General features: G+C 40.6%; 1 protein-coding gene across 12 annotated transcripts in view; it reads left to right on the top strand.

The window, feature by feature from the left end:
- The window catches only part of TJP1 (tight junction protein 1), a 492,978-nt gene that overhangs the window by 404,127 nt on the left and 60,901 nt on the right, over positions 1–27,950 (top strand). For all 12 annotated transcript variants that reach the window (XM_089652456.1, XM_089652457.1, XM_089652454.1 and 9 more), the window contains 6 exons: positions 6,993–7,117; positions 20,701–20,803; positions 21,361–21,640; positions 22,393–22,496; positions 25,404–25,572; positions 27,622–27,766. In XM_089652456.1, coding sequence (XP_089508582.1) covers positions 6,993–7,117; positions 20,701–20,803; positions 21,361–21,640; positions 22,393–22,496; positions 25,404–25,572; positions 27,622–27,766 — 926 coding nt within the window. The remainder of the gene's footprint in view (positions 1–6,992; positions 7,118–20,700; positions 20,804–21,360; positions 21,641–22,392; positions 22,497–25,403; positions 25,573–27,621; positions 27,767–27,950) is intronic.

The raw sequence follows: 27,950 nt of genomic DNA, 5'->3' as shown, positions 1-27,950 counted from the left end.
TGGGGGGTATTTGTGTTGTCCTGGCATTTTAGGGCCTCAACAATGAGATGGCCCATCAGTACGTCAGGATTGATCAATTTTTAAATATAGATACCATAGTTTGTAGACTCACAGACTAAATAATATACACCAGTTTGGGTTCTTCTTAACAAAGAAATGTAGCAGAATACACTTTGCTGCAAATTTATGAAGAAATATTTGTTTGCAAAATTTTATAATAGAAACTAATAAAAATGTGTTTTTTTTCCCCCAAATTTTTGGTCTTTTTTTCCATTTTTCCATAGCAAAAATTAACCCAGTGCTGATTTAAATACCACCAAAAAAAAGCTGTGTGAAAAAAATATAGAAATGACTGCGTAATTGCCTATTAAAGTAGCACAGTGCTGAATATCAAAAAAATGCCCTGGTCATGAAGAGGGTAAAACCTTCTGGAGGTCAAGTAGGCTAAAGTGGCAGCACTCCCAGATTTCTGTTTAACATTCCCAAACTGGAGCTGAATGGGGCTTTTAACAGCTTCAGCAAAGCTTCCTGAAAGTTCAGCAAATGCTTTGTAAAGGCTTGTTGTACGTACTGCTCTTATAGTTTGTGTGAACTAGGCCTCAGACCAGGGTTTCTCAACCAGGGTTCCATGGAACCCAAGGCTTCCTCCAGAAGTTGCTGGGGGTTCCTTGAGCAATGAGCAATTTTTGCCTCTCAGATATATCCCGACTAACACCATTAATCTTTTTAGCTATCTGTAAGGGGGGATTCTTCCCAATGACCACAATTGTAAGGAATGTTCTTCCCACTGATCATCACACGAATGTATCATGAGTTGTAGATATAGTCCTTTTTAGCAGGGGTTCCCTGAGACAGAAAAGTTACTTCAAGGGTTCCTCGGTGTAGAAAAGGTGGAGAAAGTCTGTCTTAGACTTTGATGAAAATGATAACTTGGGTCACGAGGTAATTGCCTGTCTCTTGAATTTTACTAGCAACATAAATTTTCTTTAAAGGACTCGTTGACACTAGCGATTGGTGGCCAAAACCTAGTGGTTGATCTGCAGTTTTATCCCCCCAACTGTCACCTGCTTTAGATACAGAGGCAGCAGCTGGGGATATACATATGCCATGGGCGCAACGCTTTGGGAAGGAATTATAACCCTTCTAGCTTTTGGCAGGCGTAGCCCGAAGCTGAATGGGGCTGCTGTGCAAGCACCCTGCAACTGCAGGCAATGCATGCACTTGCAACACGCTAGTGCGATGATTAAGGGGTTAAACTGGGTGCTGAGAAAGCGTTACGCTTCCTGACCTCCTTTCAAGTGCGATCTGAACATGGATCACTCTATAGAGACCAAAGCTAGAGTGAAAGAACCCTTAGAGAGGTGGATTGTGAAGAATATATATATATAGCTATATAGGACTGGTCACTTGTATTGACTATGGAACATATTGTGTTATACTCTTGGGTGGCCTGCTAAGGCAAGTAAATAATCATTTAGTGAGATGTCTTTCCCGGCTTGTTGTTTGTAGCATACGTTAGATGTGAGTAAGCTGCACAGCATGAAAGGTCTGGCCAGTGTAGGATTAGCAGCCAGTGTGTGAACCTAATTCTTGCACTGGGTTAGTCACAAGGAATAGTCCAGATGCCAATGAGTGATTAACTTGGAGGCTTCAAAGCTTGTTTACCCATATTTAAAGTGGTAGGCGATGGAGCCTGACACGGGGAAGGTATTATTTTGTTAGCTATATTACAAAAACCAGCAGGTCTAAAATATTGGCAGTATTGGTATTTTTCCAGTATGGGTTAAAAGGGTTTACATTTTTTACTATAGAAAGATATATTTATTAGGAAAATACTAACAAACGGAAAGGACCAACAGGAGTGCATTTGGAATTTTTTGTGCATTTCTATTAGGCTTTTTTTCTATTTACCATCAAATTAGTTGAGGCTGGATTTATTTGCATTGCGTTTAGATTGTGTTGACATGCATTTTCTATTTTTACCTGTCTCTACATACATGGCACTTTGAATTGAGGCGATTAGTCCTCATGCACACTGGATGTTTTTACAGCGGCTGTTTTTGGCTTTTGGCGTTTTTTTTCTACAGCCAGTAAAGTCCCCAGCAGGTTATCCTATGTGTCTATGCACACATAGACTGTAATCAGTGTGGCTGGAAAAAACCCCCAGAACTAGTGGATTTCTAGAGGAATTTTAGCTGTAAAATCACGAATGCTGAAAAATGCGTCAAAACAGCATTTTTGGACCTTTTTTTTTTCCAGCAAAAAAAATATTTTTATGGTTAAAAAAAAAAAAAAAAAAAAATCAAAAACGCAGCTAAACGCTAATGCAACAACTCTAAAATGCTGAAAACAGAGCTAATGTTACCAGCGTTATTAAAATGCCCAGTGTGCAAGGAGTCTTGGAAACAATGGATTTTGGCTTGTTGTATTAGGATGAGCACTGCAACCCCAACACATGTGGTATGAATGAGCCGAATTAGTTTGGGTGTTATCCTAATGCAGGCCATAGATGGATCGTAATTCGGCCGATTTTCGGTCGATTAACGAACTATCGGTCGGTCTAAAAAACCTACCTGACCACCAATTATTACGAAAATCGGCCGATTAATGAGTAACCTATAACGGGAAATGATGTCATTTTTATTTTTAATTTGTACCGGAAACGAAACTTCGTACGCTGCAAACTTCTCTTTCCAGGTCACTGCACATGCGCATAAAATTTTCGGAAAACGATCGTCCGTTTTTGACCATCAATGAGGATAAAGTCGGGCGTTTTCCGAAAATTTTCCAACATCACCGATAATCTGAAAGGCCAAAATACACGAAAAACGGCCGACGAAATCGTCCACTAACGATAAGATAATCGGTAGATTTTTCTTCTGGACGAAAAATCGGCCGAATTACGATCCATCTATGGCCTGCATTAGTGGTATACATGAAGCTTTATACAATGTCATTTTAGAAGTGTAGACCCAGGCTTCTGCAGGAAATAATTTATTATTACTTACCTTGTTTTTGTAATGATTTGAACGGAAAGGTACGCCACACAAAGTCATTTAAGAAGTTATTTCATAATTGGCATATTTAATTATCCAGGTTGTCCTGTAGTAGTTCAGGATCAGCGCCAGCCACTTGGAAAAAAAGTGTCAGTCTTTATTTGAAAATGGAAGTAGTCCAAAAACAAAATGGCTTGCTCCAGCAAAAGAACACCAAACAATCCATACTCTGGTTCAGTGACACAAAACAAGATAATGGAGCACTGTCGCCATACTGGTCCCCCACTGGGGTTTTGGGGTTTCCCATTTGCTTCAGGGGTCCTAACGTGGAGGCTTTCACAGCAATTGTGGCTCAATCTCAAGCTAGTTCAGTCAGGTGTGTTCCACTCACTCTCCCACTGCCAGGTGCCGCCTGATTCCTCTCTTTTATGGACAGACAGATTAACCCCTGCATGACCAAATTCCCTGTAATTACGGTTTGGAGGTCCTTCCCACTGAAAACTCTTCAACCTTCAAACCAAACCAACTCTTCAAACCTCCAAAATTCTGGGTCCCTAATAAGGACTTAGCGCTCTGGAGAATACTGAAAGTCAGCTCTCTCTTCTCTAGCCAGACTACCCTAAAACCCCTCAGTCTGCATGGGTGAGAACCCTTGACTACTCAACATGCTCTTAAATCATCCCTCCGAAAGGGACCACAACCCAGATAGTGGGGAAATAAACCTGCTATTTAGGACCCAACTGTGGAATCCTGTACAAGTTATATTGAGGATGTAGATAGCAAGTATTGCAACAGTGTGATAGCAATAATATAATTCATAACAATATCATTTAAAATGTAAAAATGTGTAACAAATTCAATCCAGTGGTCAAATATACCTACATAAAATATGTAGCTGTGACACTATAGTACATAAAAAGTAACTGCTTTAACCTTGGTGTACAGTAGATGAAACAAAGTGCGTGATTTACAAATGGAAATGTCATTGTGTGTGTATACTGTATGTATAAGTATATGTTTGTGTGTGTGTGTGTGTATATACACACACACACACACAGACCAACAATTACTTGGCTAGCAAATACAATAATGTTGTGCCAGGCTGTTTAATTTTTACAATATGAGCTACATGACAAGGCAAGAATATACATAATCTAAATAAACACATTGTAAGTGCCCAAATAAAAAATTGTCAAAAACAGAGATTAATATTATTATTATACAGGATTTATATAGCACCAACGGTTTGCTCAGCGCTTTTACATTATAGTGGGAGACAATACAGCAACAATACAGTTCAATACAAGAGGGATTAGAGGGCCCTGCTCCTTGGAGCTTACAATCCAGGAGGGCGGGGTGAGTGGTACAGTAGGTAGTCGCTGTGGGGGATGGAGTGGTTGGAAGAGTAGAGGATACCAGAATTAGCAGAGGGCAGGATAGGCTTCCCTGAAGAGAGAGGTTTTCAGCGAACGCTGAAAGGCAAGTAGAGTAGGTGATAATCTGATAGATTGGGGTAGGGCGTTCCAGAGGATGGGTGACGCCCTGGAGAAGTCTTGGAGATGAGCATAGGAGGAGGAGACAAGGGAGCTAGAGAGTAAGAGGTCTTGCGAGGAGCGGAGTGTACGGTTTGGGTGATATTTAGAGATAAGATCGGTTATGTAAGTTGGGGGCAGTGTTGTGGATGGCTTTATATATCATTGTCAGAGTTTTGAATTTTATCCGTTGGGCAATCGGAAGCCAGTGGAAGGATTGGCAGAGAGGAGTGATGGATACAGAACGGTTAGTAAGGTGGATGAGTCTGGCAGCAGCATTCATGATAGCCTGCGATGAGGTAGGCCAATGAGGAGGGAGTTACAGTAGTCGAGTCATGATATGACAAGGGAGTGATTGAGTTGCTTAGTGGTTTCCGAGGTTAGGAACGGTCGTATCTTGGAGATGTTGCGGAGGTGTTGTCTGCGTGATTTTTTCAGCAATTGGATCTGGGGCTGAAAGGACAGATGGGAGTCTAGGATTACCCCTAGTACCCTGGCGTGAGGGGAGGGACTGAGGATGGTGTTAGCGATTGTTATGGTGAAGTCAGTGGGGGTGGCGTGGGCAGGGGGGAATACTAGGAGCTCAGTTTTTGAGAGGTTGAGTTTGCGGAAGTGGAGTGACATCCAGGCCGATATGTCGCTCAGTAGGCTAACGATACGGGTGGAAACTGAAGGGGTGAGGTGAGGGGTAGACAGATTTGCGTGTCATCAGCATAGAGATGGTAGTTGAAGCCGTGGGAGTTTATCAAGTGGCCAAGGGAGGAGGTGTAGATGGAGAAGAGAAGGGGTCCAAGGACACAACCTTGGGGGATCCCTACAGAAAGAGGGAGTGAGGAGGAGGTGGCAGCGTTCTAGGTAACACTGAAGGAGCGCTGTGATAGATAGGAGGAGAACCAGGGGAGAGCAGAGTCGCTGAGGCCAAAAGATTGTAGTTTTTTGAGGAGGGGATAGTCAACCGTGTCAAAAGCCGCGGAGAGGTCAAGTAGTAGGAGTAGGAGATAAAGCATATCATTTATTTTGCAGTATTGTATTCTATGAGAAATATTTACAATTTTAAAGAGACATGCAAATCATGCTTGATACTAACTTATTCATCCAGTGTATTTTTTCCTGAAAAAATGTAGCAAATATCCTTCAGTATATAAAAGAATTCTAATACCATAAAATGAGGAGTTTAGGAGAAGTATGACTAAAGCTTGTGTTTTTTTTTATTTTTTTATGCTCTTATGGGTCACAGGAGTACACTTATGTTTTTGCTCTCCTGTGACCCAGAATTGGCTGACAGCTTGCTCTCAGCTGATGTCACAGATCATGTTCTGGAAGGATCCTGGTCATATTGTTGGGATCCACCCAACTGCCTCGTTGAGAGCTGGCTCCAGCTCTCAACATGTGGGGGAAAGCCGCTTGTCTCCTCTCCAGCCCAGCTGGAGGGGCACAGCCGAGATCAGTGACTGGCATTCAGTGCTCTCCACTCTGAAGTGACCGAGAACTGAGTGGTCAATGGTCAATGCAATTGTTCAGTTCTGTCTTACATCCGACATGGGACAGCTGCAGCATCAGATTGACGCTGCAGCATTGAGGTGAGGATGTATGTTTGTCCCCCCCCCCCCCCCACAAGTCATTGCTTATTCTTTGAACTTAATGATGTTTGCAGTCAAAGGAACTTTATATACAAATTGTTAACCTTGCTCCCTGTTAACAGGTTGGAAAGTGACTTATTGGACCCCGTAAATACCTTTTTTTTCATCCTGAATAATACAAAAATGTGCATATACAGACCTTTTTGTTTTGATTATAGTTTGAAGAAAGTTTACAAGAGAAACCTTCCCTTTTCCAGAACGTTTTTTGCATCTCTTAAATTAAAAATAGCTTACACTAGCCAGTTTAGCTGGATGGGCCGTAAGGGACTTTCATTTCAGACTGGGCATTCAGAGCTGGCACTTGATGTATCCCCATTAAGTCAAGGAGATCCATGCTAGTTCTGTTCAATTACTAAGCTTTAGAATGTGTTATTCCCTCTTCCAGCAATGTGTGCTTTGCAGGAAAAGTCCAGCAGAAAGTATGGGTGTTTCCTATACACAGATTCCCCATATCTGCATGTTGTCGTACAGGGCATGATGTAGGGGCTGATAGTTCAGTAGGTGGCCATAATGAATACATACTGGTAGTACTAAAAAGAAATGGCAGTAAATAAGTATAGCTCCATATATCTGCTTTTTTATCTTGGTCATTTCTTTCACAAAGTATGATAGATGTACAAAAGTACATTTCTCTTTTAAACACTAATCATTTCTAATGTGTGGTGTTGGAGTGTGCATCATAAACTGAATGCATCAGTTTGGCTTACAGAAAAGACTTGTACAGTTCTTGGTATAGATGGCAATGACTAGCACTACTGCAGCTGTTTGCTTCTTGCATGTTAAATGGTAACTCTGATAAAACTATTTTTTTTTTCCCCCGATAGGCTCCAGGATTTGGATTTGGGATCGCAATATCAGGAGGTAGAGACAACCCTCATTTCCAGAGTGGAGAAACATCAATAGTCATCTCTGATGTTCTCAAAGGAGGACCTGCTGAAGGCCTGCTGCAGTAAGTGTCTACTTTTATCCTACATGTATACCTGCTTGTATAATCTAAGGGTATTTCTGTAAAATCTGTATTTTATTTACTTTTAGATTTGTCTGTCTCATTTTTTAGTATGCTGCCTAATGTAATGCTCGTATTGGGTATTGTTGAACACTGTTATTTTTATTGTAAATAATTGTCCTTTGGACTTTAGGTCTTTGCTTGCTAGCTATGCTACACACTGCCTTGGTAACTTGTTTCTGTAGCACAGTGCTGCAGATTGCCCCGCGATGTTTGCCATGTTTGCTTGTCTTGCAACTTTTTTGCTGCAGCCGCCCCGCTTATATGTTGTATCGTACAGATAATGTACTTTTAGGGCTCATGCACACAGGGTTAAAAATAAAACTGCACTTTTTCAGGCGCTGCACTTTTTTTTTTTTTTTTCTGCCTCTAAATGCACCTCTATGTTAGCCTATATGTTCATGCCCACATAGGCGTGTACAGGTTTATTAGAAGAGTGCCTTTACAGGCTGGAAGAACATCCAGCGTGGTCAGAAGAGGAGATTTTAGGCAGAAAAACACTTGATGCATTTAAATGCACCTAAACACCTGAGCGTTCATTCATTCCAATGGTCAGAAAAAACTAATATTCTGGCCAAAGGAATCCATTAACGATCAAACACTTAATGTGCCTAAACACGTATGCAAAACGTGGCTTTAGGAGCGTTTTTGAAGCAGCATTTCCTCCCGCCTGGTGAAAATTCATTCAGGGGAGCGAAGAAAATGCTTAGTATGGTATAAAGACTTTACCTATAACTATAAAAGAACTATAGCTTTCTTTTTATTTGTTATAACCTTTCTATTCATCAAAGACTTTTCAGTTTGCAGAAATTACAGCCTTTAGAGACATTTGTCATTTTAGTTTTAGGATTTGAAGATATTCAGTACACTTAAATATCTGACTTTTGTAGCTCATCACAGAGGTGCAAGTTTTGTAGGGCATATTTCTGTTCTATTATGATGAGGGTCTTCCCTCCAAGTGCTTGATGGGGTTGAAATCTGTTGATTGTGCCAGATACTTGACTAAAGACAGTACCATGGCTTCCTATTACTTGAAGTGTAAGTGCAGCCAAAACAGATACAGAAAAATCAACACGAGGCAGATAAATCACAGTCAGTAAGATGTGTTCCTTGTTCTGATGCCATTTATGTTGGTTAAAAAAAAAATCCTCCTTTGTCCATGCTCCCCCACCTCCATTTTTCCAGTGTGGAGGTTAATAGAACTAAGGGAATCCAATAACTCAAATCAAAATAGTGACAATAATAATGAAAATGAATAATATGTGCTTAATGATAACAAAATTACCAAATAAACCACCCAAACTGATGAAAAAGCACAAACTTAAATCTATACGTATGTGCATGAGAAATACACATACATATATTACATCACACGTGCACAATGTGAAGTGAAATAATGACTAAATAATAAACGCAAACTCAAAGTCCAATAATGAAATGTTGAAGGTGAACAAAACTGTAAACGGTGTTTTCAATAATACTGTAAGGTGACCACAAGTGAAACAAATCGTGCAGATATCTGGGTGTAGATAGAGCTTGTGAATCCAACCACCTTCTGGATTAGCCTCTCACCTCATCACTTCGACCCTTGCGGGTCAAAGAGCAGTAATAGATCCCTCTCACAGATCCTCCAGGCACCACAGCACTCCAAAACCACTTTTCAGGATTTAGTATTCCCACTCAGGCTCTTCTCCAAGTATAGGTGAAATATCAATTTCTCCTCTGCTGCCACTTCCACCAACGTCTCCTCTCTACTACCTCTCTACTAGTAGAGAGGAGACGTTGGTGGAAGTGGCAGCAGAGGAGAAATTGATATTTCACCTATACTTGGAGAAGAGCCTGAGTGGGAATACTAAATCCTGAAAAGTGGTTTTGGAGTGCTGTGGTGCCTGGAGGATCTGTGAGAGGGATCCATTACTGCTCTTTGACCCGCAAGGGTCGAAGTGATGAGGTGAGAGGCTAATCCAGAAGGTGGTTGGATTCACAAGCTCTATCTACACCCAGATATCTGCACGATTTGTTTCACTTGTGGTCACCTTACAGTATTATTGAAAACACCGTTTACAGTTTTGTTCACCTTCAACATTTCATTATTGGACTTTGAGTTTGCGTTTATTATTTAGTCATTATTTCACTTCACATTGTGCACGTGTGATGTAATATATGTATGTGTATTTCTCATGCACATACGTATAGATTTAAGTTTGTGCTTTTTCATCAGTTTGGGTGGTTTATTTGGTAATTTTGTTATCATTAAGCACATATTATTCATTTTCATTATTATTGTCACTATTTTGATTTGAGTTATTGGATTCCACATTCACTTAAATTAGTTTGAATGTAGCGCAGCATTTATATGGTTTATATTTACTTGATCACTGGTATATGATTTAATGCTAGCAGCTGTTTGGGGTTCATATATTAATTTAGTTTGTTTTAAACACACATTTGGAGCGCAGGAGGGTCACACCACTATTGCTAATAGAACTAAGGGGCTGTCACAGGCTCTCATCAAGAGAGCCTGACTATGCCTGCCCTTTTCACTAAGTTTCTGCATTTATATAATCTGTACCACAGCAGATGATTGAAAGGTCCACCCCTTCCATTCATAGATCTTGGTTTATAGAACGTGTAGTACAACTTCCATGAGTGGAATATCTGGGCGGAAACGGTAGGCATAATCAGGCTTTCTTAAGAGCCTGTGACAGCCCCTTAGTTCTACTAACCCCTGTGCTGGAAGATTAGGGAATTGGGGGTGGGGAAGGCATGGTCAGAAGAGTATTTCTAGTAACAGAAGAGGCATCAGCACAAGGGACACATCCGACTGACTGTAAGTTATGTTTTTGATTTTGGCTGCACTTAGGCTTTAACCATACAGGTTTCACAAAGCTTAGAAATGTGCTTCAGATCATTGTCTCGACATGACACAATATCCACTAGTCAAGTACTAACAGCGGCCAGGTATTGGTAAGTTTTATGGTTCGTTATTCTTAGCTCTCTGTGTAACATGCCTGCTTACCAGCACAAATCAGCTCCATAGCATTACATTTCCTCTGCCATGTTTGACAGAAGGCATCATTCACTCTGGCATACTTTCTTCTCCTTTATGTCTCACATATATCCTTGTTCCTAACACCTCAATCTTTGAATCTCTGCCTTTAAGGCTGATATCCTGAAGTAATCCTTTCACAGTTGTAGATAACACTGGTATTTAGCATGTACTATTTAAGGAAGCAACTGCATGAGGACCAGTAAGGCATCTCTTTCTCAAATTGCCGATTCTCTGGTACTTATCTACTTGTGCAGTCGTGCTTCTGAACCTTCCGTTACGTTTTTCTATCCTGGGAAGAACAAGACTGTAAAGACAGAAGTACACGTCTGTCTATGAAATCTTTAGTATTTTGGCAACCTGACTTGTGGAATAGCCTTCACTTCACAAAACAAGAATAGATTGCATTTCCTAGTAAAGTTGCTTTTTATTTTTTATCTTAAAATAAACTTTTGGAATGCCAGTAAAACACAACCCAAAAAAAGACAACAGAATAATGGGTTACTGCTGTACTAACACAATTAGAATTATGTAATCTCAAGTTAGATATGCGATGCTTACACTGAAAAAAAAAAAACAAAGGTATTTCTTGATCACAACTTTATTCACACCTGAGCAGAGTGAGTTTCAGGTGTATTTCTTAGCTTTTTTTTTTATACAAGTGTTTTAGAAGCTTATTTAAAACATTTTACATGTGTATCCATTGGCTCAAACAAATTCGCCTGAAGCTTGAAAAGGATGGAATCTGTCCTTACAGGCTAAAAATAAATGTGAAAATGCTTGATTCATAAGCTTTTCAAGTGTTCCCATTTTAAGGCTTTGGGACTAAATAAATGCCCAATTCTGCATAAAAGTGATACTAAATTGTTGATTTTTTTTCTTCTTAAAAATAACAAAAATGTCTATACTTACCTGCTCTGTGCAGTGGTTTTTCACAGAGCAACCTGGATCCTCTTCTTGGTTTCCTGCTGGCACTCCTGGCCCCTCTCTCCTGCAAACAGCTTGCTAGGGGGGTACCCGAGCAGGCACATTATCGAGCCCCGGCTCTCTGTTTCCATTCACACACAGAGCTACAGCTTGACCATGCCCCTGCCCCTCCCTCTTCTGGTTGGCTCACTGGCTGCTGCCTCAGCCAAACAGGAGTGAGAGTCCCCAGAGATTCAATTAAGTGTTAGGGGGGACTGGGGAGAGGGGGGGGGCTGCTACACACAGACTTTTTTTTTATCTTCATGCATAGAGTGCACGAAGGTTAAAAACCTTGAGACTTTAGAACCACTTTAAGGCCTGTTTCACACAGTCTTCAGCTTGTATAAGGGCAGTGTGCAGAGTTAGCTTTTACAAAGCATTTACAGAGCTTTGAGCAGGCTTTGCTGAAGCTTTTAAAGTACCATTCAGCTCTAGTTTGTAAATGTTGAATACAAATCCTAATAAGAGTGCCGATTGTCACTTTAAACAAGTTGCTGGCAAGGTTCAGCACTACTGTTGAAAGCCTGCTGAAGCCTGCCAGCAGCTTGTTTAAAGTGGCAATGTGCTTTAAAGGCTTATAAAAAGCTGCTCAAATCTGGCCGAAAGCTTTGCAAAAGCTTGCTTAAAGTTTCATTAAAGCCTGCCATTTACATTGCTTTCATAAGCTGAAGCCCATGTGAAAGAGGCCTTAAAGCAGCAGTAAATACCGCTGGTGCACTTTTACCTACAGGTTAGCTCATAATAAAGCTTACCTGTAGGTACAAGGAATATCTTCTAAACGTGCATCATTTAGTAGATATTTTATTTTCTGCATTTTCTGCAGTCTGGCGCATGCACTCTGCAGGTACAGCATACTCCATGCCTTCCCTTCAGAGCTCTGTGCCATGGCCATGATGCAAATGACATCCTCGTGGCTCATCTATTCAAATGGCCTTAGCCTGTAAACCCAGAAGGAAGTCTGAATGAAAATGGATGCTTTGTCAGCAGTGACAGCACACTGCTGGAGGGCTTCATTTTAAGGTAAGTCTTTCAATGTGCTAGTATGTGATGCATACTAGCACATTTTAAAGCAATTCTAAAGGTACTTTTTTTTTTTTTCTTTTAATAACAAGCATGTTATACTTACCTGCGCTGTGTAGTGGTTTTGCACAGAGCAGCCTGGATCCTTCTCTTCTCGGGTCCCCTGCAGGCTCTCCTGGCCCCTCCCTCCTGTTGGGTGTCCCCACAGCAAGCAACTTGCAGTGGGGGCACCCGCTGCTACGCATGTCCATTCACAAACGGAGCCGTGGCTTGATCCCGCCCCTTCTCTCAATATTGGCTGACTGTGATTGACGGAAGCGAGAGCCGATGGCTCCCGCTTGCTGTCTCAGCCAATGAGGATGCAGAGACCTGGGACAGCCGAGGCTGTCATTCACATCGCTGAATCGCGATGAGGCTCAGGTAAGTATTGAGGGGGGCTGGGGACACTGCTGCACACAGAAGGTTTTTTACCTTCATGCATAGAATGCATGGAGGTAAAAAACCTTGAGCCTTTACAACCACTTTAACATACCTTGCAGGGTTTTTGTACTACCGCATTAGAGTAGCTTATGTAGCTTTTGAAACTTTAGGGATTGAGCTTCAGTTATCCAAGCACTTGTATGTTAACCACCACCATTGAAATACATAGAAGTTTGAATGTTGGTCTCAGGTGTGAATGGAGTCTAAGCATCTTTTGGCTTTAATACCTTCTGATTCAATGACCCAGAGTTGTGTCGATCTGGTGTCCTGGCTTTGCTATGACCTACCTTGGTTTATACTTGTTCTGGTTGGGGCCTTTTATTCTAGCTTAGCTTGTTGTATATGTGTTCCTTGTCAGGGACTTTGCTCCAATCTAGTTTGTTGTATACATGTTTCTACCTGGGGTGTCTGCTCTTACCTAGTTAGGTGAATATACATTCCTGATCAGTGAATTGGCTCCAACCTGGCTTGGTTTCTACTTGTTCCTTGTCTGCAACAGCCAGGCAACAACATGTTTTAGGTCAGCTATACCAGCTGACCTCTCAGTACAAGTGTTTTTTTTTGTAATTGTATTCTTTTGAGTACAGCAATGTGGATTGGAAAGGCAATGCAAGCAGGGTAATGCCATTTTTGATGGGCATTCACTAGTTTTTGTTTCATAGCTTGTATAGCTGCTGTTCATTGTTAATGGTCATCAGGAGGAACTTGGGGATTGACACTCACTGACTGTTGGTTTCCCAGAGACAAGTATGTACACTATTTTTTTGCATGTATGCCTTTCTTGAAGAAATGTAGGACTGCAAAATGGTCACCTTCAGGTATAACTAAATGCAAAACATTTTTTATTTTTTTTGTATGGGACAGTGGAGAGGGATTAGAACCTGCCTGTGCCGCCTCCCCCCCCCCCCCGTTAGGTAGATTCACCCGATTTGTCCTGTTTACCATTATTGAAAGTCAAAGTAAATCTCAAATTCTGGGTTTTCATGACCTGGGGATCTCCAAGGAATTCCCTTAATTTTCAAGGATTTCCTCCCCGTGTTTGGCTATGGGGCAGGAAGTGAAAGGAAATCTCAATGGGACACAGATGGTGAAAAAATCCAACAGGGGTTATAACCTTCCCTTACTCTACCCTAAACAAAGTGTATGTAGAACCAGAAAAGTTTTTCTGATTTTGGATATAGTGGGGAAGAACCAGGGGCGGAATGTCCATTCAGTCACTCGGGCACTGCCCGAGGGCCCCGGGTCAGTAGGGGGCCCCATAAAATGCCCCTGGTACCTTTTTTTAATAGGCCTTTTTGAGTGTGGGCAAGGACACAGGGGCCCCATGATCCCCTATTGCCCTATTGCCCGGGGGCCCCATGAGTTGTCAGTTCGCCCCTGAGAAGAAGAAGTTTTTACTGTTATCTAGGGCTGTGCTAGAGTGACGAACCCTTACGTCCTGCTGACAGCAGTTTGCTGTTGGCAAGTTCCCCTCATTTCCTATGTGGAAAAATGTCAGCAGGACAGGAAGTTGCGGGTAATTCTCTGCAAAGTAGTCCTGGACAGCAGTAAGACCTCACAGGTGTTCTAACCCCCTTTTTTTTTTCTACTGTATCCAAAACTCAGGAAAAAAGTTAAGTTAAGGCTGGAAATGTACAGATTTTAATTACAGAAAGTGACATATATACATAGTTTTTGAGACCAAGGAGAGGGGTGAAGTTTCCAGTAAGAAAGCGACTGCTTCTTCTTCTTCTTCTGGGCTTCTGGTGGCCTCCAGCAAGAAGAAACTGGAGCAATGCTGGAGGTAATTTACAGCAGATACTATTCTTTGTAACATAATTATTAATGTGAAATGTATGTTTTTATTTTTTTGAGCATTAATTGGTATCAAACTCTTATGGGTAAAATTCCGCTAGAAGTCATCATCTGCTACAGAGTATTTTTCTCTCTGGTTCCTCATCGTTTTCAACTATAACTTAGGGTTTTGAAAAGTGTACTGTAAAATAAATTCAATAACTAAAGTTGGCCATAGATGGATTGAATCTCGGCCAGATCGGCAGAAACCTGATGAGATTTGATCCATCTATGGGCAAATTGTATAATTTATAGACTGCTTTAGATTTATTCCTTCATTTTCTAATGTAGAAGAATTAAGGCTTCATGCACACAGGGTGTTTTGAGAACGCTGGTAACATTAGCTGTGTAAAGTCACGTTAAAAACGTGCGTTTTTCAGCTTTTTTTTAGCGTTTTTGCATTAGCGTTTAGCGCCTTTTTATCACGTTTAGCGGTGTTTTCCCGCGTTTGTGTTTTTTTTTTTTTTTTTTTACAGCCAAAAAACATTGATTATAGTCTGTGTGCATGTCCACATAGGATAACATGCTAGGGGGTTTTCTAGCTGTAGAAAAAAAGTCAAAAGCCAAAAACAGCCGCTGTAAAAATGTCCAGTGTGCACGAGGACTTACTGTACTTCTGTGTTCTATTGTTATGTTTCATTTTTAATCTTTTTGTTGGCAGACTGGCCATACATAAAAAGGTGCTGAGCTTAGGCCAGTGTCTGCAGAAGAGGCCTGTGCATGTGCATTACAGTCTGCATTCACTATAGAGTTGACTGCAACTGTGGTGTTGCATTCAAAAGAACTTCAGCAGATGTTTACGTGTATTTGCGTTCCTCTGCCTTGATCTTATATATCTGCATTGTTAACTCACCGTACATTTCATTCCTTTATGTAGAAGAATTAAGGCTCCGTGCACACTGGGTGTTTTGATAACGCTGGTAACATTAGATGTGTACAGTCGCGTTAAAGCGGAGCTCCACCCAAAAGGGGAAGATCCGCTTTAAGCACTGCTTTCGCTCCCCATTAAGGATTGGCACCATTGTGGGGGGGGGGGGGTACCCGCTCCCACTTACGGTCCGATCACCTAGGCGATCATCGGAAACAGGAGGTGTCCTCCCTCCCTCCCTCCCTCCCTGTAGTCCTTTTGGGACACGTGACAGGTCCCAGAAGACTGCAGGACCATTCATGAAGTGCAGCGCTACTCGCGCATGCGCAGAGGTTACCTGGCTGTGAAGCCGCAAGCTATCACAGCCGAGTGCCCACACTGAAGATGCCGGCCTCCTGGAATACAGGACGGCTGGTGAAACGAGCTGCAGGGGACACACCACGGGACCGAGGGACAGGTGAGGGGCTGTTTTTTAAAAGTCAGCAGCTATAGTTTTTGTAGCTGCTGACTTTTATTTTTTGTTAGGTTGAGGGGAACTCAACTTTAAAAATGTGAGGTTTTAAAGTTTTTAAACATTTTTTGTGTTTTTATATATTATATCTGCATTGTTAACTCACTGTTACATTTGATTCCTTCATAGTGCTATCAGTAGAACTTTCATACCCCTATGACTAAAAAGGTAGTTTCTGTTTTAGTGTCTGGGTTTCCTTGCGTTTTATGTTGGAAGAAGTTTTCTCAAACTGTTCTTTCTCTTTACTTGTCAAGCTTCATTCTTCTATGCATAGTGTTGATATATTATTACTCATACGACTTTAGATGGGAGTTGGTCAGGATTGGGGAAAGCAACAGTTCCCCAATAGAAAAGGAAACTCTCAAATGTCCACTGTTTATCTATGGAGCCAGTGCCAACAGACAGACACGAGTCTAGTAAAACAGTATGCAGCATGACGGCTGCCGCTTTGTGACGTTATTTCAGCCATTTTTTCTTTGGGCATACTGCACCTCCTAGAAGTATGTGCTTCATATTTTCTTTGCTGGCTTTCCTCCTCCATCTGCTCAGATTTCAGCTAGTAGTTTTGCATTTACAGTTTATGCCGCCTCCGTTCAGCTTAAACTTTAAAGCAGGGTTCCCTTTGCAGCTTAAAGTAAAGCAGTGTAAACCTGTAAAGAAAAAAAATTGTGCTTGAAAGTAAAGGTGTTATTGTGTAATTCATGCATATGCAATTCACACTTCGTTTTATTTTAACTGCATTAGCATGGCTAGCTGAAAATGTATGAACACTACATTAACACCTTTTGAAACAGAAGATACTTTGTGTTTTTAATGGCTCAGTTTTCTTATTGGTAGCATGTAAAATGTTTGTTATGTTTTCAGGAAAAAAAAAAGATTTAATTTTCCCTATTATCTTCTTTCTTTTGTAATGTGAAGGTGTAATTGTAGTATTGTAGATTGGTCAGGTGCTTTGTCAGAGTTACTCACATGCTGTGGTCCTCAAGTGTCAGCAACCTTTTTGGGGACCATATAGTTCTTTACCTTTGAACCCCTAATATACTAGTTTCGTAGGAACCACTACATATAGGATGACCGCATAGATGATGGCTTAAGAAAGCCCATGTTACTTGGGAAACTAAGATAATGTCTACGTCCTCTATGTTGCTGTGTTTGACTGGCCTTGAAAGAGATGGACAAAGTAGCATTACTTGTACTTTGTCTTGAACTCTACACAATTCTTTGCTCAGCTTTGGCAGAGGTAACGCGGGGTCAGATTTTCTGCTGGGTTTTAGCTGGTTTCCCATGGGGAGGTCTTGGCACACCACCTATCCTACCATGACAGCAAATGTCTGTGAACTGAAATTCTTGGTTACCTTCTTTGGAATGCATTGTCCATAAGGATAATCCAGCAAAAGCTGGGGACATCATACTTGCACAAACCTCTGGTTGTCATTGGAGGATCAGAGATCTGGTATGAAGACTAATATCAAAGGGAATCCAACGTCCGCTCCCTACAAAAAAAATAGGTTATTGTATTACTTATATTTTTAATCCCATTGGTAAAGAGGTTCAAGTGGTTCGAAAGGCAGGATGTTTTTTAACCTTAGTGCATTCTCTACATAAAAAGAAAAGTATGGGATCTCTTTAAGAAGAAGAAAAAAAAAAAAATCATTCACCTAGGTGCATGCAGCATCGGTTCCCTGCCGGCTCTAAGCGTGAGAACTCAACGATCATAAATCAAAAAAATGCAGCGCAATACTATAAACTCAAATATGGTGCTACTTATATCCAACGTGCATAAACGAATAGTGAAAACAAAAATTGTGCTGCTCCGTGACAATAATATGTGCTACATCAAATATATATCAACACATACATATGAATACCCATAAAACTGCATATATCCGTGCAAAATGAATAGTGTACACAGATATCAAATGAACGGTTTTAAATAGTGGACTGTCCCTTTTAATACTCCAAAATCTTCACATGTGCTTGTGCGGTATATCTCCTGTGCATCTTATATCAAATATACCATCAATAAGTGTCCCAAAATTATGATTTCAAAATAATGGTGAACCGTCTCTTTAAATCCGCTGTACTTCAGGTGAGTCTGTGTGACCATGCTACTGTATACACATGTACGGTGCTCCTGTGTCACCCCTTAGTGCTCATCCACCTCTGACACACTATTGCGCTTGCCTTCAAGTTTGACCCGAAATACCGGGTCAAACTACGCTTTTCCCTTTAACCCGGGAGGGTATATTGGTACAAGATCTTCACCACCGTCAGCACTTAAAATCTCCAGAACGCTCCACAAACATATGAAAAATGCTCCATATAGTGAAGTATTGCCAAATAAAACCAACTTTATTAAAATAATCCAATACACTCACATTTAAAAGTGTCCACCTGGGACATCGCAGGGTAAAAACTCACTATACTGTGTAACTTTAGAATAAAGTGCAGGATTCCCCTATCCAAAATGGCAGCATGTGCACTTTCGGTTTGTGGCTTGACGTCATCAGCTTACCCTACGAGTTCTCTCACGTCATGTGACTTCATCAGGAGTTTCATCATGTGACTTCATCAGGAGTTTCATCACACTTTTAAATGTGAGTGTATTGGATTATTTTAATAAAGTCGGTTTTATTTAGTAATACTTCACTATAGGGATAATTTTTTTCATATGTTTGTGGAGCGTTCTGGAGATTGCTGACAGTGGTGAAGATCTTGGTATCAATATACCCTCCCGGGTTAAAGGGAAAAGCATAGTTTGACCTGGTATTTCAGATCAAACTTGAAGGTGAACACAATAGTGTGTCAGAGGTGGATGAGCACTAAGGGGGGACACAGGAGCACCGTACATGTGTATATACATAGCATGGTCACACAGACTCACCTGGAGTACAGCAGATTTAAAGAGATGGTTCACCATTATTTTGAAATCATAATTTTGGGACACTTATTGATGGTATATTTGGTATAAGATGCACAGGAGATATACCGCACAAGCACATGTGAAGATATTGGGGTGTTAAAGGGACAGTCCACTATTTAAAACAGTTAATTTGATATTTGTGTACACTATTCATTTTGCACTGATATATGCAGTTTTATGGGTATTCATATGGTATGTGTTAATATATATTTGATGTAGCACATATTATTGTCACTGAGCAGCACAATTTTTGTTTTCACTATTCGTTTATGCACGTTGGATATTAGTAGCACCATATTTGAGTTTATAGTATTGCGCTGCATTTTTTTGATTTATGGTTTACATGTGGGAACACATTACATGCTAGCTGCAAGATTTGTCTCGTAGGAGGTGCATTGTGCTGAGGGTTTTTTCATACACAGCTCAACAATCACATGACTGCTGATCTCTGAGTTCTCACTGCCGCTCTGAGCAGAAAGCGGTGACTGTCTGCTCTGACACCCTCTCACCCGCGCTCACTGGAGCGCTGGGCTGTGGAGGGCAAGGAAGTGGCTGAGTCAGGCTCTCAGCAGATTGCAGAGAGGCAGAACCAGGTGCCGCTCAAGATTCTGGGGTGGATCCCAACTTTAAATTTGGGATCTTTCCCCAGCCTGGACTGGCTGAGCGACGGCAGCCAAAAGCGGGCTTCAGCCCACTGTCAGCTGAAAACGGGTCACAGGAGTGAAGAACAAACTGCACTCCTGTGATCCACAGAAGTACAACCAAAAGCGCTTTGGCTGTACTTTTTCCTTTTAAGGTAAAAAAAAACCTGTAATCAGCCCCCTCTAATTACTGACCTGAGCTGGAATTTGATCTTGAGCAGAGGCTTTCGTTGGCTCAGGAAATGGTGTTAAGCATGTAAAGCAAAGTCTAATTTTTTGTCAAAATTATAGTTGTATAAAAAGGTTTCCCAATGTTTTTGATAACTTGACTCCCTAAGAAGTATTAACAGGCTTGTCTACAGGGTGTTTGGAAGCATGAAAACATTGCCCAGCTGACTGTCCTCTCTTGTCTATGGGGACATTAGGATAAATTGGAGGTTGATTTACTAAAACTTTATGGTGCAAAATCTGGTTCAGCTCTGCACAGAAACCAATCGTCTTCCAGGTTTCATTGTCAAAGCCCTAATTGAACAAGCTGAAGTTAGAAGCTGATCGGCTGCCATGCACAGCTGCACCAAATTCTGAGTGCTCCGGTTTTAATAAATCTCCCTCTGTGCCAGTACATGTGTTCACCATACGTGGGTTGCAGTTGAATTTGTTGACATCTGTGTTGACCTATAAGACCACTGTGCTTAAAATGGAGGTAAAGGCAAAACCCTAACTAACTTTAAACCTACTCTCAGCCACATTCTAAGCATAATCTCTCTAGCATTGTAAAGAAAATATTGCTATACTTGCCTATTCTGCATCTGCGCCGGTCTGGTCTCCAGTAGCACCCTCTGTGTGTAGGAGAAAGCTGTCGACAACTGGGAAATGCCTGGGAAGTCACCCATAGACTTAGTATGGTGCTTCCGTTGTCGCCTGCCTCTCCTACACACTGAAGACTGGACCAGAGTGGTTAGTTAGGTTTTGCCTTTACTTCCACTTTAAGAACCACTAAATCTAATATAGTTACTATAAAGACAGCAACAGTGAGTACTGATTATGAGCACTACAAGCTAGGTATGACTGCAGTATAGATTTATGTTATATAACTGTGCAGACCATTGGACAATCTAGGTATGGTTTACAATACATAATTACGTTAGAAAGCCCGTTCTAAAAAAAAAAAATAAATGGAAAATAAAGTTCAACTCTAAATTAAAACATTAATGCTTTCTGTATTGTCTTTTCAGGGAAAATGACCGTGTTGCAATGGTCAATGGAGTGTCCATGGATAATGTTGAGCATGCGTTTGCTGTTCAACAGTTGAGAAAGAGTGGTAAAAATGCCAAAATTGTAAGTTATTTGTTTTTTTATTTCTTATTACTCTGTTCATTTTATTTCCTTATACTGTTTGTCCTGACTCCTGGCCTGTGCAGACAGTCCAAGATTCATTAAAGTCGTTCCTGAAAAGCTTTCTAGAAATATTTTAGCTTTATAAGTAGAGGTTGCTTTTATGGGTCAGATATTGATTGTTGGTAATTTAATGTGGTTGCTTTAAACTTGGCACTTTAAAGATTAAAATGTATATTATGTTAGTGTCACATATTTTAGCTTGGCATACATACATCCAGTGTTGAACCCAATTCATAAATTCCACATCATTTTATCCATTGTTCAGAGTTGGGCACCCTGACAGCATTTTTATGAGACTGGTTTTGCGGCTCTTAGATTGATCTGAATTATGCATGATCAGCATTTTCTTTGAAACAAATTGCTCAACATGCTTAATTAATCTTTCCTCATATTTTTGCACAGCAGCTGATGGAATACTAGTAATCATATTGCAGTTCAGTTTCTTATGTAATTAAACCTGGCATCTTATTTTACCATCCTAATCAAACCCTTTCCAGACTATACGACGGAAGAAAAAAGTTCAGCTTCCTGTGGTTCGCCCTGACCCAGAGCCAGCATCTGAAAATGAGGAGGACAGTTACGAGGATGAGGTGCCTGACCAGAGAAGTGCCCACAGTGGCCCTGGTGCCAGCAGGAGGAGTGAGAAGAGCTGGGTAAGGGACAGAAGTGCCAGCAGAGAAAGAAGTTTGTCGCCTAGATCAGACAGAAGATCTGTCGCTTCCAGTCAACCTCCAAAACCTACCAAAGTGACCTTGGTGAAATCTAGAAAAAATGAAGGTATGTTATATTCATGGTATTCTTTAGGCCTTGTTCACACGGGTGTACTATAGCATATGCCGGTGCCAGTACTGTGTTTGCCCACACAGGCATTCTCAGGTGTTCTGTGCATACCCATGCATGCAGTCTCATTCATGTCGATTGGGATGCAGCGGCTGTACAGACACAGCCACTGGTCCAATTTTGACAGCCTTGTGGGTGTGCAGCCCAAATGCATACTGTCTGCGGTCACACAGCTGCCAAATTTGAAGAAGGGGCTGTTTCCTGCAGCCGATGATTCCCAGTTAACCTAAATGGGCCTGCCTGCATGGGAAAACACTTGTGAACACAGCCATCACATGAGCATATGCTATAGTACGCCCTTGTGAATGAGGCCTAATTCCGCAGTTATATACATGGTCATGCAGTCCTGATTTACAGACATCTTTAGTACACTTTGCTCCAAGACTTGCTGTGTCTGTGTGCACACTTGAGTGGCATGGACAGCTGCACCCAGCATTCCCAGGTTCCTGTTGTCTTCCAGTTATTTTACTACTTTTACTGATTCCTGATGGGCCTATAAATGTCCTAATGAAGCAGGTTGCCACAGAGCACTGAATGATACAGTTTCTGATTTAGGAGAGATGACTGCACCACTTTTCCATTAAAGTACTCCATATTTGGCATGTCTGTTCCTGGTATTGTCCTTCTGCATCATTTGTACCATACTACCTGTAGGATAACTGTGTTTTGTGTACGATTTGTTTTTTCAGAATATGGTTTAAGATTAGCCAGCCATATTTTTGTAAAGGAAATCTCTCAAGATAGTCTGGCAGCGAGAGATGGAAATATTCAGGAAGGCGACGTTGTGCTTAAGGTAAGGGTTTTATTTTTTTTTATATTCCTTGCAGATTAGCAATATGCTAAGCCAACTTCTTGTGTGTCCTATATTGCAGTCTAATGTAGTAGGGATGATTTATTAAAGTTTAAATGAAGTGAACTTTTATTACACAGCACTGCACCCGTATTAAATCATTCCCATTATTTCTTATATCTGTGGATCTACTGTACTATCATGTAGCGATTGCAGATGTTAATGAATACATAAAAAATGGTTCTGTTCACACTTCTCTGAAAAGCACTCAGTGGGGAATCGTTGTGCTTTTTGTTTTTATTTTTGCAGAGCAGCACTTTTCACTAATGTGCCACAAACGCAATCCAAGGGTTTGGCTTGAGGTTGTGGCACAGCCCCGCAGACTTTAATGGGCGAGTTTTGTAGCAACGGCGCTGCCTGTCAACTCGGCATGCCGCAATACATTTTCCACAGCATGTGAAAAGCCCCCTCTGGCTGTATAGTAGGCGTTATGTGGGTCGTCTAGGTGGCTGTAAAACTGTTAACCCTCCTCAACCCTCCTGTTTTTACACCTTACTCCCTGTCCACTCGTGTAAAAGAAGTCATAAATAACCAACAGACTGAATTTATACATATATATGAATATTTATACGAATTCTGATCATAAATGGTTTCAGTTTGCTTGCTTTCGTCATTGGCATGGTACAGGGTTATACAAGACTGGGTGTACCACTGGGTAAATCTGCCAGCATTATGGTCTTCATAGGACTTAATAAGTTGCTCCTGATTTTGTGAGAAATGTTGTACTAATGTACACTTGAAACTGACAGCTGCTGTGAACAGCATTATACCTTTCATTGATCTGATCTGTGCATGTAGGACTTGCTGTTCTGTAAATAAAATAGTTCAGCTAGAAAATCCTACTAAAATGGAACACTAGGTGAAAGCAGAGGCAATCATTTTATTTGCTAACAAGAGCCAACTTCTTTTTTTCTGCTTGTAGGGTTCTTTTGGTTTATTGGCAATCTTTGTTTCACAGCTCTGCCTGTCTTTTCATTTCTGCAGTGACGCTTGCTCAACAATTCCTAGGGATGTTGATCAATAACACTAGCTGAGTTTACATTTCTGAACTACTGGAATCTGGAGCCCTCTTATTCATGGATGAAAAATGTAGGAATAAAACTGCTGATGTGAGACTTGCAGTGTCCTGCCTTGAAATTATTTCACATCCGTAGCGAAGATTCATGAAGTTGCAGTTCTTTCTATCACATACAAATAACTGGCTACTATATGGGAGGGATGCGTTTGCTGTGTGATCTTATTGATTCTTATAACTTTCAAACATGGTTTAATGCCTCCAAACATGGAGGCTTTTAAAGTAGTAAACATAATATTCTCATTTAAACACAATTTGTTTTGCCTCTGTTGCTGGATCACATGACCAGTACCTTGGCATTGACTGATCACATGATCTTTTTTAAAAGTACGGTAGTCTGAGCAGAAGTAAATGTGCATATGAATACACAAAGGACAATACTCGTACTGGAAAAATTATGGGTTTGCAGCATTGTTGATTCTATCGTTGATGATCTTCATGAATGAGAATTGTCCCTTTTTTGATGCAGCTGATCTTGGGCTTTGCAACTAATTGCAGCAAACCTGAATAGCTATAAAGGACCTGCTATAATTATAGACATTTATAGTACTCAGGGACTGTTGCTGAATATTTCCGGAACTGTAAGCTTTATATCGCAGATTACAGTTGTGCTATTTTTTTGTGATCAGTTGCAGGATGCTATAGACTGTTCTCAGTCATGTGGAAACACAGGTACAAATGTTCCTATGTAGCACAGGCCATGTATAAATGGAAAATAATGCTAGTGTGTATCATTAGTTTTAATTGGCTTTTCTTTTGTGAGATCTCCCAGGTGTTATTTCCAGGCCAAAAGCTTTTTTTTTTTTAATAAGCCACGCAAGTTATAATCTAACATACATTTCTCTTGATCTCATTGGACGACAAGGCTATCTTAGCGTGTGCATTAAGAGCTTTGATAAAGTTTGATGATGTTTTTGGGATTGTTGTTGAAAATGATTTGATTTAGAAGGATCTCATTATTCAAGTAACAGTCTGGGAATTGGGGTAAAAAACCTGCATTCATTTTATCCCAGCCCGATCTCGATTCTGCTTTGTGCACGAGAGGGGCGTCTCTCTACTCATGGTACAGATAGGCATTGGCTCGTGCTGCTCTCAGTCATAGCCAGTGAGGAGAGATCAGGGGGCACGGCCGAGCCGCACTCTGTGTGCCAATGGGGGCACAGAGCTGGCTTGGGAGTGAGCATGTGTGAGTGCACCCATAGCAAGTGGCTTGCTATGGTGGCACTCGACGGGGGAGGGGCCAGGAGTGGCAGCAGGAGACCCGAAAAGAAGAGGATCAGGGCTGATCTGTGCAAAGCCACTGCAAAGAGCGGGTATGACATGTTTGTTGTTTTACAAAAATTGCCTTTAGAATCACAATAAATGAATTCTGATTGCTGGAAAGATTTCTTAATACATTTGCATATAATATAATTTTTTTTCTTTACCTTGTTTTAAAACCTATGTAATTTCCATTATAAATTGGCTAGAATTCCACGTTAATGTTCAGCTGGAATTACTTTGCAATGCTAATGCTTTAAAAAGGCTTTTCCACCCTGCGTTTATCTGTTGATTAAGTAAAAAGAACATTCTTCTAAAAACATTATTTGCAGTGTTATAGATAGCAGTGTGAAGCAGTAGCCAACAAGTCAGACACCAATCATGCTTTGCTTGCAGGATTTGATACAGACTAAATACATTTAGTCTTTGTTAACTTTGTGTATGTCACTCAATCATTTAGAAATAATTTACGCTAAGCATGAATAACCAGTAATCCCTCCATTGTTGTTTTGCAGATTAATGGCACAGTCACCGAAAACATGTCTTTGTCCGATGCAAAAACATTGATAGAAAGGTCAAAGGGTAAATTAAAAATGGTAGTTCAAAGAGATGAGCGAGCAACTTTACTGAATGTCCCAGATCTAGATGACAGCCTTCATTCTGCAAACGCTTCAGAGAGAGACGGTATGGTGACATTGTGGAAATAAATGATGAGATCAGGCAATTACTTAAATAAAGTAATGCCTATGTCCAGGCATTTTTAATAACTTTGAAATAGAGTGGAAAGAGTTAACCTTTCTGTTTGGTTTTTATTTCTATCTGTGTCTGTATTAGTGAGATTTATTCTCACTTTCTCTGACATCTGTAACAGGGGTAGTAATTATTACAAAGACAGAAGGCACAGACAGCAATAAAAAAATGCACAATTTTAACCCTTCCCCACTCTTCTAAAAAAATGTTTTTATTTTTTTCTTTATGGCCCCATTGAAAAGATCCTGCTCTGACAGGAGGATAGAGGACATATTCACAAGAGGGACACCAACAGTAATTGAAACCTGTCATAGACTTTAATGTGTAAATGAAAGGCAACACACCAAACAGCTTATTGTTTAACCTATTGCTGGTGTTAGTTATACAGATAACAACATATACACGTCAGAATTCACCATCAAGACCATGAAACTAGACATAAGCAAATCCTGATGCATAGTACAGCAATGAAAGAACCAGCGCCAAGATGGTGAGATTCTCTAGGAGGTGAATCTGACTTGACAAAAAGGTTCTCCTTGAAATGCTGTTCTTGTCCATCTCCATCCTGGTTTCCAGGTATCCGCATTCCAGTGAGCTACTTTATTTCTGGTACCTATCTACTACTATCTTTATGTAAGCTTGTGGATACTTAGACTCTCACCATCCTGACACATTTTTTTCTACATGCCTAGTGTCCATTTCTCCTGTAGGCAGTAGTTTAACAGCTGTGTCCCTCAATAGAGAAATAGAGGAAAATGTTTGGGTAGAGTTGGACACTGAATGATAACATCAGTGCCTAAACTTTCAAAATTGTTTATTTACCTCTTATATAACCATTTTAGCTCTGGAAGGTTTTACCCCCTTCATGACCAGGCCATTGTTTTGCTATTTATCACTGCTCTACTTTAACGGCAATTGCACAGTCATGCAGTGCTTTACCCAAACAAAATTTATATACATTTTTTTTTACACAAATAGAGCTTTGTTTTGGTGGCTTTTGATCACCACAGGGGTTTTTTTTCTTCATTTTTTATGATATAAACCAAAAAGGCCAAAAATTTTGAAAAAAAAAACCAAAACATACTTTCTGCTATAAAACATATCCAAAAAAACAATTTGGGTTAAAATGTATTCTGCTATATGTCTGATAAAAAAAAAAAAAAATCCCAGTAAGTGTATATTGATTGGTTTGCGTTAAAGTTGTAGCGCCTACAAAATATGGTGTATATATATATTGAATATTTTTTTTTCTAATCCTACTAATGGCTATGATCATCGGCTTATAATAGGACTGGGATAGTGTGGCTTGTAACCTGACACTAACTGACACTTGGGGGGGGACTAACTAACTGCCACTGACATCACCAGTAACACAAATACAGTGATAATACTATACACTGTCACTGCACTAATGATACTGACTGGGAAGAGGTTAACATTTAGGGCGATCATGGGGTTTAATGTGTGCCTAACAATGTGTAATGTGTGTATTATGTGCTGCTAATAGATCTCCTTGTTTCTCATCCCTGCTTTGCAGGTGTTCACCCTAAACCCGTAGGCAGTCAGCGACATACCAGTATGTTGCTTTGCCTGCACAGGCCTCCTGTCTGCAGTGCTTTGCGGGCAGGCAGTCCCGCAAATGGATAAACAATCATTTTGTGTGTTACCATAGAGCAGTTGTACACTACCATTCTGCCCCATTTGTTTCTGAGCATCTTGTTCAGGACCTGGAACTGGTGACATATGCTGCTTTAAGTTTACTGAGCACTCCTGGGTGTATACTTGCTCTTGGTTGCAAAACTTTGGTATACATATTCTTGGTTATGTGCTTTACCATTGCGTTCTTAGAATGGTAAATGTTACCTACTCTTGGACTTTTTAACTGCATTAAGTTTAGGAGTAAGCTTTTATTTTGTTTAGCATTTTGCATATTCAGTTTTTTATTGGATATTTCCCCTAAAAATGCTTATTTTACTTTCACAGACATTTCAGAAATTCAGTCGCTGACATCAGATCATTCCAATCGTTCACATGACCGGCCCCGCCGCAGCCGTTCACGGTCTCCTGACCAGAGATCGGAGCCTTCAGACCATTCCAGACATTCTCCACAACAGCACAGTAACAGCAGGTGATGGCTTCACTATTTAATGAACATTAGTCTTTGTTTTGTGTTTGGAGCTTTAATGCATACGTGTTATACACTATATTGTCAAAAGTATTGGGCGGCCTGCCTTTACACGCACATGAACTTTAATGGCATCCCAGTCTTAGTCCATAGGGTTCAATATTGAGTTGGCCCACCCTTTGCAGCT

Source organism: Staurois parvus, unplaced genomic scaffold (assembly GCF_062004578.1).
Source record: "Staurois parvus isolate SC_StPar_1 unplaced genomic scaffold, SC_StPar_1.0 ptg000682l, whole genome shotgun sequence".
In the NCBI taxonomy this organism is placed as follows: Eukaryota; Metazoa; Chordata; class Amphibia; order Anura; family Ranidae; genus Staurois; species Staurois parvus.
The sequence above is the reverse complement of the archived record's forward strand: the minus strand, read 5'-3'. Positions and strand labels throughout refer to the sequence as shown.